Below are 21251 nucleotides of genomic sequence, written 5' to 3'. Positions count from 1 at the left end.
TCGGTTGGTCAACACCGCAACCATGATGGGGGGACACGGAAGACCGCAGCAGGGTCAGGATTACCCCGAGGGGGAAATGGTGGAAATTGATGTTCTTCAAGGACATCATCACCCTCACCAAAATCAATATCAGCCGCCGTACCAGAACAACAACCAACAGATGCCGCAAAACCAGCAGTATCAGCAACCTCAGTACCAGGAGCAGTACCAGGAATACTCTCAAAACCCGTATGGTAGCCCGTACCAGAACGAACCGACCCAATCCCAGGAGCAATTCGGACGCGCCCTTACGAATAACGCACCTTCGCCGTACCAGCAACAGGAAGGGTTCCAGCCGCCGTACAACCAGCAACAACAGTACCAGCAGCCTCACGCTGTCTCCGGGGACGAGCTGTACGGACCTCCGGGTTGGGCAAACCGTCACTCGATAGGCATGGCTGGTGCACCTTCAATTGGTCCCTCGATCTCGGGGATGGACACGCCGGTCGAGTCCCGCTCGGCGACGCCTACGCTGAAGAGCAGCGCGAACACGCCGTTTGACCATTTGGCTGCCCCGAGGCATCCGTGGTCGACCGACTCCACGCCTAACAGCCCCATGGTATGATATACTCTGAACTTCTCAACGTACTAGTTCGAGGTCCGCTGACAATTTGGACAGAACCAGAGCCACCAAAGTTTGCAAAACTTGCTTCCGGGACAGGCCTCGCCAGTCCTCGCCAAGGACTGGGTTGAGGGCAGCGACCAGATCGCGAGACTTCACAAGCGCGACGACTCCGACATCTGGGGCGGCTGGAAGCGCCACGTTTTCCGCATGGTTCCTATTCTCACAATCCTCGCTACCGGAATGTACCTCGTCTACCTCGGCCTTCGTATCTACTGCGTCATCTCTGCTCAACAACTCGCCAAGGAAATCTACGCTCAGGCCTGGGTGTTCATCGCCGTCGAAGTTGCTGTTGCGATTCCCTCTATTATGCACAACATCTGGACCATGTGGTCCATGAAGAAGCGCCAGCGCCCTAAGTTGAGACTGATGGGCGAGGATGTTCCCACCATCGATGTTCTGCTCACTTGCTGCGGTGAAGAGGATGATCTGGTTCTCGACACTGCCCGCGCCGCCTGCGACGTCGACTACCCCCGCGACCGGTTCCGTGTCATCATCTGCGATGACGGCAAATCTGAAGGCTTGGAGAGCGGTATCGCGGCCCTCGCCATGACTTACCCCAATGTTCACTACCTCTGCCGTCCCAAGTATCCCGGTGTTCCTCACCACTTCAAGGCCGGTAACCTGAACTACGCCCTCGACTTCGTCCACACGATGCCCGGAGGCGCTGGTCAGTTCATGGCTGCTCTCGATGCTGATATGGTACGTTGAAACCAGCCCCAGCTCACTCTGTTTCCCAAACATGATCCCGTCACCCGCAATTTTAAGCTTTCGCCCGATGTCAACTTCAGCTAACTCTGAACCTGCAGATCCCCGAGCGCGACTGGCTCCGTGCCATTCTGCCTCACATGCTCATTGACCCCAAGGTGGCCCTCGCCTGCCCCCCGCAGCTGTTCTACAACACCCCGCCATCCGATCCCCTCGCGCAGTCCCTCGACTTCTTCGTTCACGTCATTGAGCCCATCAAGGATGCCCTCGGCGTCGCCTGGTGCACCGGTTCCGGCTACTGCGTCCGTCGTGAGGCTCTGGATGAGATAGGAAACTTCCCTCTCGGCTCCTTGGCTGAGGATGTTGCTACTTCGACTTTGATGCTTGGAAAGGGCTGGAAGACTGCCTACATTCACGAGCCCCTCCAGTTCGGCACCGTTCCTGAGGACTATGGCGGCCATCTCAAGCAGCGTACCCGCTGGGCCATCGGTACCGTCGACACCTCGTTCAAGCTCAACTTCTGCTTGTACGGTGATAAGGTCAAGCAGATGAGCGCCGCGCAGCGTTTCTCCGGATTCCTCTACGCCACGCTTAGTCTGTACACGATTCTCCTGACCCTCTCCATGTTCGCCATCCCGATTATCCTGGTCATGGGCAAGCCCTTGGTCGCCTACGCCAACTACGAGCAGCTCCGCTGGCTCATCCGCGCCTGTTTCGCCGCCACGCTCACCAACCGCCTCTGCGAGTTTGCTCTTTTCATCCCCGCGGGCTATCACACCGGTCAGCGTGGTTCCCGTTACCAGCTCTGGATGTCTCCGTACATTGCGCTCTGCATCATCCGTTCTTTCATTCTCCCCACTTGGCTCGGTGGCCAGACACAGGCCTTCAAGCCCACCGGATCTCTCGGCTCCGCCCTTAACGAGCGCGACCCCAAGACCCGCAAGGGCATGTTCCGCCGTCTTTGGGGTATACTCTTCAACTACATGGCCATCTTCCACCTGGCGTTCGTCTACCTCACCCTCGTCGGAGTGGTTCTGACCTCTTACCGCTGCTTCTACGTCAATGATGAGCTCCGCGACATTCTGATGTGCCTCATCACGCACGCCTTCTGGCCGCCCCTGACCTTCATCTTCATCTGCAGTTCGCTCTGGACGCCCATCGCCTACGCCATCGATCCCCCGAACATGCCGGACCGCGAGCAGCTCCTCGAGCGCGACCCAAAGACCTTTGTCGCCCACCCGACACCTCAGAGCAAGAAGATTGCCTTTGGCGGCCAGGCTGCGTGGTTCGAGACCGAGTTGACCGTCACCTCGGCCTACACGATCCTCGTCTTCGTCCTCTCCTTCATCTACTAGATTGCTTGAAACCAACTCATAGCATCGTTGTTTAATCACAAACATAGGCGCGGGACAGGCGGCGCCCACGGTACGCGCTTAACATTTGTACACGGCACACAATATGCGCGCATCACAGACGTACAAAACCAAAGATGACTGTTACGATAATGTAATGCCTGTAACTACTGCACATAGATCAGTATAGAATTACGCAACAATAAGGGGGGCGCTGAATATGTCATCATCTAACCCTGCTGGAAGGGAAATCAGGGTCAACAAACATTATACATATTTCTCATTACGTTCGAGATCAGAATACATAAAAAAAACATTCATAAAAACAATTCTCCACAAGTTCCAAATGCCTCAAAAAACTACGAATACAGAATGCGTAAACCGGTAAACCGAATTCGGACTCTTGGCGTAATCAGCCATGGGTTTCAGGGACGCTACTTTTTTCCCGCACGAAGGAGAAACATCCCTCGGAAAAAAAAACACACAAGTGTCCAGTTTTCCAATGAATGGGGCCCGAGCTATCAGCAAGTCTACAATCTGACTGCGTGTGTGCAACCTTGTGCCTGAGCTTGTCGAGCTTTTGCCTACCTGTGGCGTGCGGGAAGGCTGGATGCTAAGACAAGCTGCCACTAGCCGAGCCTCTTATTCGTCATGGACACCAGTTCGTCGTCGTGCTAAAAGCCCGCGCCTCGTTGAATGTCTCGCTGAAGTCGCTGCGAATAGGTACGCCATCAGTCTGTCCTACCTAGTCTCTAGTCTCTAGACTCTAATTTACCCTCAGGAACGCGGGCAAAACGCCGAATCGGCTCGATGGAACGGTGAGATTCGCTTTTCCAAATGGTGGCCCATTAGTGCCAGCACAACCCGTTACCCTTCCTTCTGCTCGCAGATGTCTCGCCGACGTTTTCTTAATCGCGGTTGTTGCGCAAAAATTGCTTCACAATGGGGTTGACATGGTCACATTAGGTTGCGCTGCTACCAATCTGGAGTCTGGTCTGGGAAACGAACAGCTGCCTGCAGGCCGTTGCTGTGTATCATGAGAAGGAAAACAGGCTTGGCTGATGTCGTTCAACGATCTGCCCGGCTGCCATGCCGTGTAATGGTTGCACCGTATCCGTATCGCTCGTTACAGTCACAGCCGCGGCTCTCTTCCGGACGCGAAAGACTCCTCGCCAACGTCGGATTCGGACCTCCCCCTCTCTCACAGACTCACTGTTCGAGTCCCAGGCTCCCGAGCCTCCCTCCCTTCCCTCTCCCTTATTACAGGCTTACGTTCGGCTTTGCCGCGCAGTGGGCAGCCGGGTGCCAAGCAGGTGGAGTTCTCCTCCAGTAGTGCAACCCCTCCCACAGTGACCGGCACCGTCCGCGGGCATGAATGTTGGATAATGAGACTCGGAAGGTGCGGAAAAGCAACAACACGGTGCAGATTGCAGAATAAGCTGACGGCCTGGCATTGCATTCCCCATCTGCCGCTCTCGCTATTCAATTTAATTGAAATAATCCTCCACGTCTCCCTCCCCGACTCCTCCGGTCCACGTCGTCCTCGGTCCCACGACGCAACGTGCGCGCCCAGGTGTCAAGTGCCCGTCACTCTCTGCCTTGTCCGACCGCCTCCTCCTTTCATCTTCCACAAGATCTTCCGTTGCCTTTCAAGTTTCTGCTGTGCCTACCCAACCGAGTCACCGACTGCAAGCCTTGGTACTTTGGACTCTGCGAGTCTTGAAAAAGGTCCAGCCAGGATTGCCGCCAAGGCACAAGTGCCAAGTATTTTCAGACGAACGACGGCCAAGGAAATTGACTTTTGCTAGACCGCAAAGAGGCACCCACCAAACCTGATGTTGCCCGCCAACGGCGCGAAGGGGGGGGGGGGGGGGGGTGTGGGAGCAGAGGAGCCCGCCGGGCGCCACCCCTGAATCGTTAAGGTTTTCCAGGGGCCTCGACACAGGTTTTTCGTCCGTCACGTCTTGAGCTGTCAGTTGCCACTATGGCCAGCCGCTGCTGCCTTTGGTTTAATACCTGCTGCGTACATACGATGGCGTGTGCCTACAGCAAAAGCAGATGCTACCGCGCTTCTGTTCTCGGTGAACTTGCGAACTTTTACTTTTGATCGTTCGGAAGTGGAAAAACGAGGATAGTCTATTTTTAGCCCAGTGAATAGGTAGGCAGATCACAGATGTGCTTGTCGCACCACGCGGGCAACCATCCCCGGATCAACGACTGGTGATAAGGAGGCCCCAATCACTTTGTCGATCACATGTCACCCGACTCCTCACATCTTATACAACCGTTGCTGACGAGATTGCTTTTATCAATGCCCGTCTCATCCAGAGTGGCATCAAATGAGCTTATCCAGAAGCAAAATCTCACCGACTGAACAGTTTGCCGATCTCTGGAGCCGCAATCATAAATCCCCGTCCTGCTTGTCCACGCGTTCAATGGGCCGGGGAGCCGTGGGTGCCGTGGGTGCCTGGGTGGGAGGGGACTTTCTCCATCGTGCCGATCCGGCAACGTCGGACCCCGGACGCCGGGGCAACAATTCTCTCCGGAGCAACGACGATCCAATGATGTGAAGTCTCCGGCACGGCAGCCCACGTCGCAGCCCGTGTGCGGGTTGTGGGGAGATGTAATACGGATAACATTCGTTCGATACCCCGCAATCAAGATTCTCATGTTGAACCGTTCAAGTCGTGTAGGTGATTGAGAGATCAAGACATGTTTTCTTCAGCGAATCAACTATTGGTCTAGGGCAAGTTATCTACAGCGTGTCTGCCCCCCTGTCCAAGGTAGGTAGTTCGGTGACCTGGAAGCTCCATACCGATACGGTGATGGTGATGCCTTCCAGATTCAACGTGACTGAGCACACGCACTACCTAAGGTACCTTACTTAGGCCTGTATGATTGTTTTTTTGTCGTGCTGTGACAAGCCTCTGTATTAACAACATGATCACATCCAGAACTATATCACCAACGACCTGATAACAACAGTCCCGTTATCTCATTAGTACGGAAACAATGCTGCTCTATTCCCAATTGGCTTTCGACTAAGTAGGGTAGGTAGTCATTTTCACATGAATAAGTGGCGCTTTCTGCTACCTACTCTCTGATATGCTGCTGTGCGGTCCAGCCTGTTCGTCTGGTCTATTGCTTTGTTTATCCGGCTCCAGTGTAATAGAGTTTAGAAATGAAGCAAAAGTTCCATCTCAGTAGTAACTTTCTTGTGCATTTTCAAAGGTGCCTCCACTGTTGGTGACGGAACCCCCACTGTACCTGCTCCCCCCGTTCCGGGAGCAATATGTCCCATGTCCTCCTCAAAGTTCCAAAACGAAAGATCAATTGGTGAGACTGCCCCAGTCATTGGACCAAATCCAGCCATTCTCGAGCTGGGTACGAAGAGTCCCGTTACCCCTGTCGAATGGGACTGTGACATCCAAGAGTTCGGTGCTGGCTGGGCGGCCAAAGTTGTCGTAGGGGCTTGCGCATCGAAAATGGGCAGGTTCCGAGCCGCATTTTCCAACCTTGTCAAAACCTGCGGCTCAATCTCAGTTGAGTTTCGTTGCTCTCCTGGACCTGGCAGATTTGCTTGTTGAGATGCGCTACTTGGCCTCCGATATGATCTGTCAGTCTGTGATCCCAAGCCAATTCCGCTGTCAGTAGGAGTCGTCAGTCCTCCGACGGGTAGAGAGTTGCGGGGATAGTTTTGGGTATGTGGATGCCTTGCGCTTGCTATTGGTCTTACAATCGTCCGACTTGATAACCATTCTTGTTGCATGGCATAGAGAGCTTCGTCGACCACCCTCCGAAGATGTTGTGATTCTTCCTCAGTTGTGAAATGCCAAAGAAACCCAGCAGTCTCTAACGCTTGTTGCACAACTTCCGCAGCATTGTTACTCAAATGCTCTTGGAAAGCCGAAAGGTCTTCGCACATGTCCGGGTTCATGTACGCTGAGCGTGGCTTCGGCTTTCCAGGGAACAGAATTTCCCAAATCGCGAACCACTGATTCTCATCTGTCTGCCCAGGAGCAGACTTTCTGTGTAAATTCCTACTTTGTTCATGAGAAATACCGTTCAGCGATTCTGTTTCGTTGAGAGGACAGGTCCACCCTCCTGCATCCGAGACATGACCGCGAAGACTATCCTCGTTGGCAAAGATTCTGAAGCAGCGGTTGCAGTAGTGTTCAGGATTGTGACTCCTTTTAAGATGCTGTTTGATGTCTCGTACCCTCGTGAGACAAGACCTCATAGCCCTAGAGCGTAAGGAGGATGCAGCTAAAGCCTTCCAAGCCTGGCTCAAGACCGTACCAGACAATCATACAATCGTCTACTCAGACGGCTCTAAAGCCGCTGATGGGGCCACGGGGTTCGGCTTTGTTATCTATCGCAAGAACAGACGTATAGCCCAGGGCTGCGGCCGCCTCGGCTTAGCAGAGGTGTTTGACGGTGAGGCGGAAGGGGCGAGGGCGGGGCTCCGACGGGCCCTCCATACCTCTCAGGGCCAGCCGATATACATCTGCATCGATAATATTAGTGTCATCTAGGGAATCCGTGGTAAGGTCCTAGACTCCTCATAAGCTGCTTTCTTAGAGATCTAGGAGGTAGCTAGGATATACGATATACGAACCTATTGGTCCCCGGGGTACCAAGATATTAAAGGAAACGAAGAAGTAGATAGCCTAGCTAAGGAGGGAATAACTCTACCAGTCCCTAGGGGCCAACTAGCTACTCTATTAGGTATTAAGTGGCTTGCTAAAGAGCGGCCAAGACGCCAATATAGACGATAGTGGAAACAAGAGGTAACTCCCCGCTATACCTAACTAGGGCTCAAGGCCACCCTTGCTTGCCCTCCTGAACTTGGCCTCCCTAGGGCTGCCCTTCATCACCTCCTCGCGGCACGGTCAGGCCACGGGGACTTTAAATAATATTACTAACGCTTTAACTATACAGAAGTACTACTTACCTGCTCCTACGGATGGGTTAAGGAGGCAGACTATCTAGTCTACTGCCGAAAGACCCTACTGAGGAGGTAACAGTGGCCTATCCTCTACCCCTATAGCCGCCAGGAGCCCGTAGGACCTATAGGGTCCCTCGATCGCTACTTCAAGGGGCTAATCACTGACTCTGAAGGCTTCCAGGCCTTCCTCTGCGTGACAGACTTCTTCCAGAAGATCTGCCCGCGGTACTAGGAGATAGGTCATAACCTATCCTCCAAACAACAAACTACCTCTATTAAGAAACCAGATGGTTATAACGGAACTAGGGCACCAGTGGGAACTAGGGATGGATAGAACATATAGTAGCTCACGAGCAAGATTTGGAGGACGTCAGGATACGGCGCGTACTATATAGTATATAGCTAGAGCCTGCGACCCTTCACGCCACATACCCTCCGGGAGGTCTGCCGCAAGGGCGGCTGAGCCCTTGCCGCCATGGCGTTAAATATAAAACAAACCAACAAACATACCCTCGTGAGTTTTTTTGTGACACAACCATGATATTTGTCGGTATTGCTTTTCCAGAACGGGCATGCCAAGGTGAGCAGTTGCTTTTTGGTTTCCTCCACTGAATATGATGATTTAGTTGGCTCTCTGCCCGACTTCAGCTCATTTCCTGCTTTGCGCTTTTTACTGTCGGGAAGTTGGAAATCTGAGGGTCCATGGGCCCCTTGTCTTTGATTTAATACCGACTTCGAAGAAGACTCATCGCTGGAAGCCGCCTGCCCACGACTCTGAGTCTGGAGTCGATAGTCATAGAGCAGGGTACGAGCAATGGTGTGAATCAGTGGCAACATTGGATGATCTTCGTGCAAAGGCTGAAAATCGATATTGTCCGACTCATCGGAGATTGAAAGAATATCTGTATCCAATGAGTCTGAAGAATCAGCAGCTCCGTCGTCACAGCCACTGTGGGAATTAATCAGACTATCTTTGCAGGCCTTAGATTTGCTTGGATGTCTATATGCACCTGAGTGCCACGGGATTCTCTCGATCGTGTTCAAGATTGCACCGGATGGTGGTGAAAGATCGCTGCCAAAGGCGGTTTAGTTCGATTTGCTTCCCGAAGAGAATCTTGGAGGCGTTGCTGACCACACGGAGTTCTCAATTTTGCTGATAATGTGTCGACCGATTTGGTACTCTTCGTGCTCCAGAAAGTAGTGGAGCACTACTTTCTGTCGTTGATACTGCGTCATTGTCATTGCAGGTCTCAGACCAGAGGAAAATGTTTTCGGTTTGTTTGGCGAGAGTGATGGCCTTCCGCGAACCCTCGAGGACTAATTGTCCCTCTTGGCTTGCGTAAATACTAAGAGAATTTCCTAGAAGCTTTTGAGCCATCCCATGGGACCTCCGTCCCAAGGAAATCTTCCGGGCGTCGAAGGATGGGAAACCCTCTAATGGCTACGAAATCCTGTCCTAGAATTTCGGCCAACCACCGTGCTTGCGACGGTAATGACTGAAGAGGCTCTTCTTCTGCAACAATGTCGAAACATAATATGTTCTCATCCAATCCTATCTCTCTCGGTCGAGTTATGGTTGGTTTGCGATAAACAGCCCGGCTGTTCTGTGCAAAAGCGGCCGAGAGCCACGCGAGTTGTTCGCCATACTCAGCTATGAAGTAAGGATGCCCTTCCACTGTGATAGTAAGGCATCCATCTTCTACCGAAGCTAGTAGATCAGGCCACCCTGGTGGACCAACTACAACACATGAGCAACCATCCTGTCTGATTGGAGTGACACCCTGCGTGTGCTTACTGATTTGAGGCGTGTCAACCGGAATTCGTGTTTCTCCAAAATCTGCACACAACTGTAGTAAATCGAAGGCCTGCTTCCAACTTGATGGCCATGTCTGATTCATATAGTCTCTTATAGTCATCATCTGACTCTTATCTGCGCAACAAACGATAATTGTGGATTCAAGCGTGACTTGTCGCAAAGATTTCGCGGTGTCGTTATGTGGAGAAAGTTGTTCTTTGCTTCCGCCGCCTGGTAGCGGCCAGTCGGGAAGCTGAAACTTGATCTTTTGAATTTTTGATGGGTTCTTCTCGCCACGCTCGAATGTGAAGAGGTTGAGAATCTTTCGCTGGATCTCCTCCTGTACACAAGTCCCTAGGTCATTGTCATCCCACCACAATGAAGCTTGTCTTTCCAAATACTCCAATAGCCAATCAAAGGCCTGGCTTTTTAGTATCGCTTCATGATTGATCTCTCCTGTGGAAAGTTCCAGTTGGTCTCGCGTGCCTCCATGTCCCTCTGGTTGTGTGTAATGGGGAGGTGGAGTGCGGTCGAGGTTTTGTTGTCCCTCCCAGAGACTCATTTTGTCCTTCACAGACATTTCATCATGGCTTTCGGTGGCGCCATCGCTTTTATTACTTTTGTAGCCAGTCTCAGGTATTGCCATCATGGTTTGCAGTTGGATGACGAGCTCTCTATTTGATGACTAGTTATTTACGGTTCTCCTAGTGATAATGCTAGAGGTTTCGAGCTTCACCTACCCGCTATTCTCATGAATGATCCGCAATGTATCGCGATTAATTCGGTCCGACGACTCATAGCCAAGGCGGACTGCAAAGACTCGGATTATACTCGACAATGTTGAGTTCCAAGATCGCAATACTCCAGAGTCGACAAGATGGCGGAGTTTACTCTGCATCTCGCTAGCCAGCTCAACAATGTATTGCCGCTCATGACTGGCTGAAACAGTGCTGGCTTCCGTATAAGAAGGCCCTGTGCTATCTTCTAGTCTGCGAGTGTCGAGGTCGGCTGATGGTCCCATGGTGTTTACTTGTGGTTGGCACGAGAAGTTTGGACGCCAGGAACAAGATGCGTCGTAACTCTTACTCGGATGATCATCTGTCCGATCCTCTGTCAGCAATATTGATGGATAATCGAATGTATCGAAACTGGTTCCAGAGACATCGAAATCGGGCATAAAGTCGTCGAACTGTGGCATACAGTATGAGTTTGCATCCGGGAAACTGCCTCTTGGACTGAACCCAAGCCCCGCCGGAATGAGGAGATTATCAAACGATATGAAAGGGTCGATTTTCACGTCGAGATCATCGAATGAGTAGTAGAGTTTATGGTTTTCATGACTTTCTACTGAAACCAAACTCGCAACGGAACCAGTGCTTGGGTCAGTTTCAATTGAAGGAGTTTGATCGGACATGTCCGTGTACGCTTGGTTTGTAAATCCTCCAAAAGGGGCGTATCCTAGAAAACGGTCTTCCGGCCTGGTTTGTGGGAGGGATTGATCAGAAGCCCGGCTCAGATCATTCTTTCCATGGTTGTCGTGAGGTTGTTCCATTGTCTTGCGGTCCTGATAATGAGGGATGACCTCATTAAGAATCAGGATATCTCGCGTAGAGACAAATCAATGGTACGAATAAGAGCCTTTGGGACTCAAGTGGGAGTAGAAAAGATATTTACAACTCACACATGCTTATTGAACAGCCATGTGATGAAAAGCGAGCAAAACGACAGGAAAGCATGTTGACAAAAGCGGGACACGTTAAAACCCCCTATCTCTGCCCGGTGAGGCTGCAGTAAGAAGAAGGCACAGCTGTGCTTTTGCGTCCTATTCGCCAGGGCCTGGGGGGCTCGCAAAGTGAACTGCGAAATCAGGCGACCAATCATATGTAAAAGCACTCCCGTGGTGTTTTACTCTTCAACTCATCTTGTGCTAATTGAATTGAAACTTAGAATATTTGCCATAAGTGAGTTGGATCATTGATATGTGCTGCTGGGTAAATACGACTTCTAATCACCGACAGCACCACTCGTCTGTGAGCAACTAATGTTGATCAAAGCTACCAGACGTGAATGTGCTCATCCGGCATTAAGTGCCCTAATATATAAACATGCGTGACTTAGTTAATGGTAATATAAAAGAACATACACTCCAAGATGGTATCATTTCACGGACTGGAAACCGAAAACCTGGTCAACACGTTATCAACATTGAAGCCATTCTAGTCTGCAGTGCTGCACTCTACACGAGCTTTCAAGTAAGAACGTCAGGGCATTACACCAAATTCACATCGATTGGGTAGTTCACTACAGATTTTGTAAAATGCCTAGTCAATCTAGATCTACAAAATCGAGCTCCACAGGCCAAGGGCAAGGGTGAATTCCTCCATGGTGTAGACTCAGCTAACATGATCACTATCATTAGTGCTGCAGCCACACCTCCCATGCTCGAAGACTACCTTGAAAACTCGCGAACGATCACGGAGAAGCTTCATAGCAGTTCCAAAAGTGGCAGCAAATCCGCCAAAGCTGTGAAGGTTAAGGAGACGAAGAAATATCTTGGCGATTGGCAAGGCTCTTGGGACAAGATGGCTGTGTCGAAGAAGTAATGTGAGTTAAGTCTAGTAGGGTTCGTACACTAACATTGTTGATAGAAACTTACCTACTCAGTGCAGGGTCTTCAACGGAAAGCCGAGAAATTGAAGGTTTTCTCTTCCTAACAAAAGAGACACCACTCAACCAAGAGCGAGTAGAGAGAGTTCAAGCTGTTTGTTGTCGTGAGATGTTGCGACTGAAAATATCATCGCATTCGCTATAGTCCAGAGTTTCATTCCAGTCAAGCATGACCTTATCATTAGTCACAGATGCCAATTGATTGCATGACCAACCCTTCCATAACACATTGCTTGCGCATGGTGACCTCGCTCTCTCTCTGAGGACATTGAGTTTGCGGTAGCTTAGAATGGGACGCAAGATCGTCAGGGGACAGTAAACGCTCTTTCCCCGATTCGCTGTCAGTCTGTGGGGTAAAAAGATCCGATCGATGATGACCCGATGACATCTCGAACGCTAGTCCGAGCGCCGGCTCGTCCCCTTACCCCTTGATCAGATGTGAGAGTAATGAAGATATATCCATGCATTTGGTTACTCCAGCAGTCTAATCTAGTAACTATCAAAGCCCAAACGTGAAGCAACTCGATGGTGAATAGAGTCATTACATATTAGAGGAGACCGCGGTTCGTCCCAACTCCAAATGTCATGTTTGGACTTCAGACCAACCCCCCATGCCAAAGCACCTTAGCTCGACCGTTACACATTTCAACGCCCTGCCTTACCCCATAGATCGTCGAAACCGTGGCTTTTCCCTCTCCAACCCAGAGAAGTCCGAAAATTACCAGTGCGGGCATTTCTTATTTCACGCCAGAATAAAGGCATCATAGACATTTACGCCAATGATGTCACCATCACCGCGTCATTGGGGCCTCTGCTCGTTCTCCCTCGCAGCATCCACGAGAATTCGACAAAACCTCTGCACTTCGCATCTCTCCAAAGACTCAATTGGTATTCCAAGGCAAAAGAGAAGTTCTACGACACTACCAGGATCCATTCCAGCGTTCAGAGCTCCCTAAGTACTGCGACTCCCACTCTTCGTGCACCATCTTCATCAGAACCGCACCTACACCTCGACCTCCCATCCACCTCTCAAAATGAAGAAACCCGAAATCACCGAAACCAAAACAACCACAAACTCCAAAGACGAACACTGGAAAACCCAAGCACCCTACATCGCCCCAGGCAAATCCCACCCCCACGGCGACGCCTTCCACAAGAAAGTCCGCGGCGCCTGCCAATGCGGCCAAGTAACCTACTGGCTCTCCAAAGACGAGCCCTTGGCCTCGAAGTTCTGCCACTGCAAAGACTGCCAAAAGATGCACGGCGCGCCGTTCCAGTGGGCCGCCATCTTCCACAAGGAAGACCTGGCGTTCGATAACGGCGTCGATGGGCTGTCGTTCTACTCGTCGGGGAAGAATCTCCAGGGCCATGATTTGCCGTGTAAAGTGAGTTGCGGGTTCTGCGGGAGCCGGATTATGGATGAGGGGAGGAACATGGTCTTGTTGTTTCCTGGGTTACTGCATTTTGATGGGGAGGAGAAGAGGAAGAAGTTTGATGTTCAGTGAGTTCCCTCTGTCTTCATGGGCCTGCTTGCTGTGATGCTGACTGTTGCGTAGGAAGCACATCTTTTACGGGCAGAGGGTCGTTGACCTCCCAGATGGCAAGCCGAAGTGGAGCGGTCTGGATGAGAAGAGCGAGTTGATGGAGGAAGAGGTTGTGGATGTAAAGCACAAGAAGCGGAAGACGGAAAATACCAATGGCGACTAATACGTCGAACCTCTAGATGTAATGTATTTGTGTAATATAAAATCAGTAAACCCAAACGCTTGACGCCGTCTTATGCTCGTGGTAATGCGCTACACCCAAAAGTTTCAATCTAAATAGTCTCAAGATTGCTCACCAGTTGAAAGTCTCTTGGAAGTAGTCGATTCTCGACCACCCACGTCCAAGCATTTCAACAACCGATCTGCGCGCATCGTCGGCCATGACAGCGGGTCCGCATGCTACAACAGCGAGACTTGCCTTGTCAGCTGCGGTGGCCGCATCCTGCACCTTCTCGCGAACTTCAGGACGCCCGTGAAGCAAGCGCACCTGCTCGGGCCACTCCTCCGGCAGCGCAGCATTCGAAGCGAGGCTGTGTTGCGTGACGTAGATATCGACGGACAGCTTCCCACCCTCAAAGGCGTCTTCAAAGTCGTGGCGCAGCACGTCCACTGCAAAACTGAGTTCGCGAACTGCCCAAACGATCTTGAGCGACCGTGTCTTTGATGATGCCTTGGTGAGTTCGGCGAGGTGGGCAAGCGGCACTACGACACCACTGCCTCCCACGATGAAAAGGAGGTCGTCAAACTGGTTGAAGGGTTGCTTGTGTCCGTAGGGACCCTCGACGAGGACGCGGAGGCGTGCAGGGCGAGGCCATTGCGCTGCTGCGTCTTCCCGCAAACGGCCGGTGAAGCTGTCGTAGGGACGGATGAGGAACGTCATTGATGGTTCGCCCCTTCTAGGCTCGTACCCGACCTCTGAGATGGGTTCTACATCGTGTTCTCCCGCCACGAGCAGGGGAGTCTGCTCGCTGGATGACTTCCTTCTAACATTCATGTTTGTCGTCGTGCAAGCCATGGTGAATGGATGGCTTTCCCAAAATCGCTTATCGCTGAGAACGTGGAGGTAGTAGTAGGTACCAGCTCTGGGCTCGTAGAAGCTAGTAGAGTATGGAACGTTGATGCGGATGATGTTGGAGTTGGCGTCGTATGTGGCGAGAGCAAATGTATTCCAAAACTTGAGGTTGAAAGATAGTGTCCGCGACATGCGTAGAATACGATCGCCAATCCAGATGAGGCAAGGTACCCAGAAGAGGATGTCGAACTGGCCCAGGAAGATAGACACGTGGCTAGACTCGATGAGTACTGGGAAGTCAGAAGACACAAAGGGCTGAAACCTACCCAAGCATGGTTATGAGGACAAGAATCGATAGTAAGATGTGAAGAATGAGGAAGAGCTCGTATTGCTTTCGTCGCATCCAAAAGACGGAGGCAAAGAGCAGGGCGCACATGCCAACGGTGGCCTATATTTGGAGGTCAGCACATGCTACTAGAAGCACAAGAGGGCAGTACTCACAAACCATCCTTCAATCCACCACATCTGGTGCCAATATGACATCCAGTAGTTCCAGTCGCCATCTGATGCAGGTTAGAGTTGAGCGTCATAAGAGGAGGTGTGCTTCCTACCATCAAAGACCAGAACAACGTAGCCGACGGAGTGAATGACAGCCTGAAGCGTCGAAACGCGGGCAACCCAACGGTGGAAGTTGTTATATGTCCCAAAGTCCCACCCGGTCAACCACATGAGGAGGTTGTTTCTCATGCCAAAGAGCCAGATGATGGGGAAGTTGGCGAACGAAATGATGCCGGTTCTGTCCGCTACGTAACGCCAAACCAAGTGGTACTTTTGCGGCCAACTGTGGAGACGTAAGCTACGAGGTCACGGCTATGAGTAGAGCAAGCTACACTTACTACATGTGGCCCTCGAAGATCCAATACCCATAGACACAGAAGAAGACGTTCGCGGCAATGAAGGTGAATATGGTGAGACTCTGGATGCGTGGCGGGATGGTGCACCAGCCGAGGTTCTGGGAACAGCGGTAGCCGAAGGTAGCGGGAACGGTGATGTATCGCTTCAGCCAGAGGGCAGTCCAGTGGAGGATGCTGGGCGACTTTCGTGAGTCCCATTCCTGCTTTTGAAGGTTTCCGATGGCTGCAACGAGACGAGACCCCAGACCGATGGCGACTACGATGAACCAAAAGACGATCACGTAAAAGCTGGGCATATGATATTAGCGACCGCAACCTAAACATAACTGACGGGAAGTTGAGTGCACGTACCCATATCTGTAATGATTCCCATATGTGTACTCGACAGATTCCTATAGGTTGTCAGTCGAGTCCTGACCCGAAGGGATACTTGGGTACCGTACGAGAGAGTCGAACCAGATTTGATAGTAGGCATCCGCAGGCAGCACCACCTCATTCAGCACCGTCGACGCGTTGGACCCCTCCGCCTTGGTCAACCTCCGCAAGCCAGCAATCTCCTCATCGGAATAGCCGGCGACAATCTCAAAGGGCGGCAGCGAGGTGTTCATGTAGGCCTGGCAGGTGTGGTTGACGTTGCTCAGGCCAGCGACACGGTGCGTCAAGTCGCAGTGCAGGTCAGCGCAGAGGTAGAGCGACTTGATGTGCAGCTGGCTCATGCACTGCGGGATGAGCTTCGACCTAGAGGGCAAGCTCCCATTGTAGGACTGGGTGTCGTTGAACTGCGGCTGGCGAAGAGTATTGGAACACGAGTCGAAGCAGACGCCGCCGCTGCCTGCGAGAGCCGAGGCCGAGGCGACGAAGAGGCACAGTGCGGCGATGAGGGTGGGCGGCAGTAGCCGGAGCCCCGACGACGGAGCTCGCATATTCACGGCCGAGTTGCGGGTGTTTGCATCGAGGAAGCAAGCCGACCGTGGGGTGCGCGGTGTTCCGATGCGCAGGTCCCTGGGAAGGTCGAAATGATGCCGTTGAAATGTCGTCGAGGGGTGAGGTTGAGGAAGAGACAAAAGTTGAGGTTACCGGGGCAGGGAGATCTCAGGACAAAAAAAGTATGGTGGAATTCGCTGGGTGCAGAAAGTGCGCTCGGGGCAGGTGGCAGGTGGGAGAATTTGATCTTATCAGATCATCTGATTAAGCAATCGCCCCCACTTTACTGGCTTAGGTTATCGCGATAATCCACCGGCATCGGCTCGCCGCGGCTGCAGCGTCGCACTTTTCAACTTCTCGCAGACAAATTCCCCGCCAAAAACCCCCATCACTCGGCAACTTTGCCGTCATGCAACAGTCCGACTTACTTGGATCATCCAAGTCATGCTCTTTGCCTGCTCTCTGAATGCACGCCGCAAGTGGGCGACTTCCCTTCGTGCATGTCTTGATTTGCTCTTGGTGCTTGGCGTGTCCACCTGATGCTGCCCACGCTGCGTTGATGTCTCACCAGCGGATCCCTCGCGTACATCCCGCCGGCTCCGCTGCTTTTGGGCCACATTGCGGGAACATCTTGGCAAAGGCTTCTTCTATTCGTGCACCAAACGTCGAGATCCCTTTGACCAGTTCCAACTAAAGCAGCGATGAAGGGGCTGTCCTGTCCCATAGACCCACCTTAGGCCACTCCGCCGGGCTTCAAGGAACTTCCCTTTTTCCCTTCCGCTCCCCAGTGACACATCACCGCCCGGGCCGCCGGGATCGCAACGGCTCGAACGTTCATCCCAACAATCATGTCCAGTATCACTGACTCATATTCCGTCCATCCCACAAACCAGACGAGTCTGGGTTATGATTTGCACAGCTCTCTGGTCCGAATAGCCCAATACATTGATATTGCATTTGTGAGCGTGGAGGAATACTGGTGTGCTTTGTTTAAGAGCTATGATGTCAGATGACTACTGAACTATCTATCTCGCCTCACTGCCCAACTTTGCCTCACTACTCTCCTTAACCTTGCTGCCCTCCACCATCACAATGCCGTCCTTCATCTCACTATCCTTCTTCACCTCACTACTGTCCTTCATTTCACTGTCCTCCTTCACCTCACTATTGTCCTTCACCTCACTGCCCTCCTTCACCTCCTTCACCCCCTCAACTTCGCTGCTCTCCTTAACCTGGCTCTCCTCCTTCATCTCGATGTCGTCCTTCGTCTCACTGTCCTCCTTCACCCCCTTGACCTCGCTGCTCTCCTTGACCTTGCTGCTCTTCTCAACCTCACCGCTCTCCTTAACCTTGCTACTTCCCTTAAGTTCACTGGCATTCGGGTCCAACGAGAGGATCGTATCCCAGGCTGCTTGTAGTCTTGCGGTCACTTCATCCGTCTGCCCTCCAGCCTCCAGGATACTTCGAATTACTTCCGTCCAGCGACCCCATCTGCCTAGGCCCCACCTCTCTGTGCCCGACTTTTTCATGTCCTCGTAGATGGTCTTTCCGGCGTGAATCAACCAATTGGACGCCACCAACAGTCTGCATTCACCGAGCTTTCCAGTAGGGAGGGGCTTCTCAAGCGCGAGCTCCACATCAATACTCGGCCATTTCGTGGAAGATTCATTCGAATTGTGTGCTTTGGAGCCAACAAACCGAGCCAAGAAACAGGAATAGTTGACCCACTCATCGCAAATGAGGATGAAATCCTCCTTTGCCTCAGGTTTGGTCGGTTCAGCTCGGTCGGATGCTTATTACAACAATGAGAAAAGATGTCATAATGATATGATGTTGGTTTGACTTACCAAACTTTGCATTCCATTTATCCTCGGTCCTTTCCCCCCAGGCTGTATCATCATGGTATGCAATCCACTCTCTCTATAGAAACCGTGAGCAACGACTTTTGTGAAAAGGGAAAATAAAAGGAAGATGGAAACAAGAACGTACACCATGGCTCAGGTAAGTTACCTGGGGCAGCTTTTGCAAGTCGATCATGAGGTGCACTAAGCAGTCTTGACGAGGGTCGTCATAACGCAACAGCCACGCCTGTTCGAGAATCGTCTCATAAAGCCCATAAAGATACATGTGCCAGCCTTTGTCTTCCAATCTGTAAGGCATGTTGAGAGGATCCGTCCTCGAAGGGAGGTACTTGGCCCAGTAATCTGCTCCTATGCGGAGTGAAGCTTCAAGAGTGGCCAAGTACCCCTTTTCAGGGAACGAGAGAAGCATTTTGAGAATGATGGAAGCATATTCTGATTCTTTGTCATCTCCCCAGCTTTCTTGGATGGCAATGATCTCGTCGAGCGCGGCTCTCCAAGGTTCGATGGGTGATGTTGCTTTGGGCTCTGCACTGCTGCTGGTGCTAACAACTACCATAATGTTGAGTGCAATGCAATTTGAGGTTTCGTGATATGTGAGGCTTGATGGTTTATAAAATGATGTGATAGTACAATTGATGGAGAAATGTTGAAGAGTTGTTGACTTGAAGCCTTGGGGAATGGGAAGAACCAACGTTTAAAAGATGAGGCAGGAGGCAGCCTGGGCCTGTGAGTTTCTGAGGAGAGAGCAAGTTTCGCTGTTGGAGAGGTCTCCTCACGTGGCCGGGGTGGTAAGTGGTCACGCATATTAAGCGCCGACCGTTGCACAGCCCACCCAACGGTTTGCTCAACTGCAGCTGTGGGAAACCCAAGACACCAGTCCATTTCTACTTCTGCAAGCGTGGACGCAAGGCTACACCGCGCTACCTCCGCCAACGTATGGCCAAAGTAAGCATTGATTTCTTGTTAGGCTCTGCTAAGGGAGCCTCTCTTCTATGCGAATGGATAGAGGAGACCAATTTCTTTTCCGAAATTTGCCCGAGTCATTGAACAGGAACGTTAGGTGAAGACGGTAGCCTGTAACATAGTTTAGATTAGCATAGACCATGTCGGCATAGCGCCCGGCACGTCCTTTTGTTACCAGACGTTAAATACATCATCATCATCATCATCAGCCCACCCAACGAGCGCATCGCCGAACCACCGTGCCGGTACCGCGGCGGCCTCACAGCCAGGGTCCGAAACCTGCCGGGTCACCGAGCACACCGGCCAAACCAACACGAAATCTAACAGACGAACAGCAATTGGATCTTCTGCGACTTTGGAACATGTCTCTTCGGGGAGCAATTCTGGGAGCAGGGTTATTTTTTCCGCGCTTGTCAGTTCATCAATCGTTCGACGTTAGAAGGGGTCACTTTTTCTTGGTGACCCAACCAACATGATTTGTGAATTGACAAGCAGTCATTGGCCCGTCAGTGACTTTCCCACGCAGCTTTTCGGGCGGCAATGTTGGAACTAGGGTTTTTTTCTCTCGCACTTCTCGGTCAATTGATCAGCGCTTCAATCCACGCACCCAACTTAACTCCAACCTTCGTGTCCATTGGTCGACTGGCAAGATTCTGGAAGTTGACTGGCCTGATTGTTTGCCTGGGTGTTTGGGTTGTGGGTTGCTTTGAGTGAAGCGCTGTGATTGATCGTTTGCAGTTGGAAGAGGGCTTCTGTTCTCGACCCATCTAACATCTCGTTGCTAATCATGGTAAACGCCGTGATTCCTGAAGATGTCGAGCCGAGAGACTCGAGGCCTAGCTTACCTCTACTTAAAAGAGTTCGAAATGTCTCTTCTCGTAGGTTTTTTTTCATTGCTCAGAGCATCCACATCCTGGAGAAGTGGTATTTTCTTTCCTGCTTCTTCTTGAGTTGAAATACTGCATTAACCGCGATATCTGAAATTTTATCATCATTGTACTCTTTTTTCTCTTGTCCGAATACCCTATCTTCCATTACTTCCTACAAATCAACAAGATGGGCAACAAGCAGTCTACACCGCAGAGACGCAATACGGACAACACCGAGGAGCAACTTGTGAGTCTCACAACTCGCCAGCTTGAATTTTCTACTCTTTCCTGAGAAGACATGGCAAATGGCATTCACGCCGTCTAGACGCTTATTGGCTAACTTGGCGGCTCTGAACAGCAATATCATACGCCTCGCGGTCCGGTTGCTGCGAAGGATTTGTCTCAACATCTTGAGAGTGTGCCTCCGCCCGGTACACGCACGCGATCCCAATACCCTCACAATTTCCGTGGTACCCAGGGCCGGGATGAAGGCGCAAAGGTCTTTGACGACTACGTCACAGGCCCAGGTCGATCTGAGGGGCCTACCGGCCCCATGCAGGAATACCCCATCCCGCAACCCGGCCAACAATTCAATTTCCAGTACGACCGCCGTACCCAGCCAGCGGTTCAGGCAAACCGAGCACTTCATCACAATGAACGAGCAAACGTGATGGGGCCTGCCTACGGAAATCCCCCGAACGATCCCATGCAAACCCGAGCTGCGGTTCGTGTGACACAAGTGAATGGCGACGAGAAAATCGCTGTTGTTGGTGTTATGTCTCATCCGCAAGGAGATCCTAGGCGGCTTGTGCGGGCACCTCTCGAGCCTCTGGGCCGTGAGGGCCGGCAGGAGATGACAAGGCACGCCGATGAACGCGGTCGCATTCAGACGTATCCGCCCCGTGGTATAGACGCCGAAGTCTATGAAACTGCCGAGACAAGAGCTGGAAGGGTGCGCCCGCCCGCTCACCCACAAATGAGGGTGTGATAGAGTCGGTATCAGTTGAGGGACGATGGCGGTGTATATGTATG

The 21251-nt window shown here is 51.7% G+C and overlaps 7 protein-coding genes across 7 annotated transcripts; 3 read left to right on the top strand and 4 right to left on the bottom strand.

Moving 5' to 3' along the window:
* Positions 1-22: 22 nt before the first annotated feature.
* Positions 23-2724, top strand: BDP81DRAFT_450270 (family 2 glycosyltransferase; the record flags this gene model as incomplete). Its single annotated transcript, XM_060592507.1, has 3 exons — positions 23-598; positions 659-1363; positions 1471-2724. The coding sequence occupies 3 exons, from the start codon at positions 23-25 to the stop codon at positions 2722-2724; spliced, it is 2535 nt and encodes an 844-aa protein (XP_060444982.1).
* Positions 2725-5896: 3172 nt separating this feature from the next.
* Positions 5897-6774, bottom strand: BDP81DRAFT_450269 (uncharacterized protein; the record flags this gene model as incomplete). Its single annotated transcript, XM_060592506.1, has 2 exons — positions 5897-6730; positions 6766-6774. The coding sequence occupies 2 exons, from the start codon at positions 6772-6774 to the stop codon at positions 5897-5899; spliced, it is 843 nt and encodes a 280-aa protein (XP_060444981.1).
* Positions 6775-9015: 2241 nt separating this feature from the next.
* BDP81DRAFT_450268 (uncharacterized protein) lies at positions 9016-11016 on the bottom strand (the record flags this gene model as incomplete). Its single annotated transcript, XM_060592505.1, has 2 exons — positions 9016-10138; positions 10205-11016. 2 exons carry the CDS (start codon positions 11014-11016, stop codon positions 9016-9018), a joined length of 1935 nt encoding a protein of 644 aa, XP_060444980.1.
* Positions 11017-13165: 2149 nt separating this feature from the next.
* Positions 13166-13838, top strand: BDP81DRAFT_321015 (Mss4-like protein; the record flags this gene model as incomplete). The annotated part of the gene is made up of 2 exons (XM_060584578.1): positions 13166-13632; positions 13688-13838. The coding sequence occupies 2 exons, from the start codon at positions 13166-13168 to the stop codon at positions 13836-13838; spliced, it is 618 nt and encodes a 205-aa protein (XP_060444979.1).
* Positions 13839-13967: 129 nt separating this feature from the next.
* Positions 13968-16524, bottom strand: BDP81DRAFT_489846 (ferric reductase like transmembrane component; the record flags this gene model as incomplete). Its single annotated transcript, XM_060595266.1, has 7 exons — positions 13968-14961; positions 15014-15135; positions 15189-15250; positions 15299-15528; positions 15584-15889; positions 15953-15993; positions 16045-16524. The coding sequence occupies 7 exons, from the start codon at positions 16522-16524 to the stop codon at positions 13968-13970; spliced, it is 2235 nt and encodes a 744-aa protein (XP_060444978.1).
* Positions 16525-17550: 1026 nt separating this feature from the next.
* On the bottom strand, positions 17551-18943 carry BDP81DRAFT_394975 (uncharacterized protein; the record flags this gene model as incomplete). Its single annotated transcript, XM_060588023.1, has 3 exons — positions 17551-18317; positions 18373-18445; positions 18515-18943. 3 exons carry the CDS (start codon positions 18941-18943, stop codon positions 17551-17553), a joined length of 1269 nt encoding a protein of 422 aa, XP_060444977.1.
* A 1463-nt stretch (positions 18944-20406) lies between these two features.
* Positions 20407-21207, top strand: BDP81DRAFT_394974 (uncharacterized protein; the record flags this gene model as incomplete). The annotated part of the gene is made up of 2 exons (XM_060588022.1): positions 20407-20466; positions 20578-21207. 2 exons carry the CDS (start codon positions 20407-20409, stop codon positions 21205-21207), a joined length of 690 nt encoding a protein of 229 aa, XP_060444976.1.
* Positions 21208-21251: the final 44 nt, after the last annotated feature.

This window comes from Colletotrichum phormii (genome assembly GCF_030913505.1).
Source record: "Colletotrichum phormii strain CBS 102054 chromosome Unknown BDP81scaffold_11, whole genome shotgun sequence".
In the NCBI taxonomy this organism is placed as follows: domain Eukaryota; kingdom Fungi; phylum Ascomycota; class Sordariomycetes; order Glomerellales; family Glomerellaceae; genus Colletotrichum; species Colletotrichum phormii.
The sequence above is the reverse complement of the archived record's forward strand: the minus strand, read 5'-3'. Positions and strand labels throughout refer to the sequence as shown.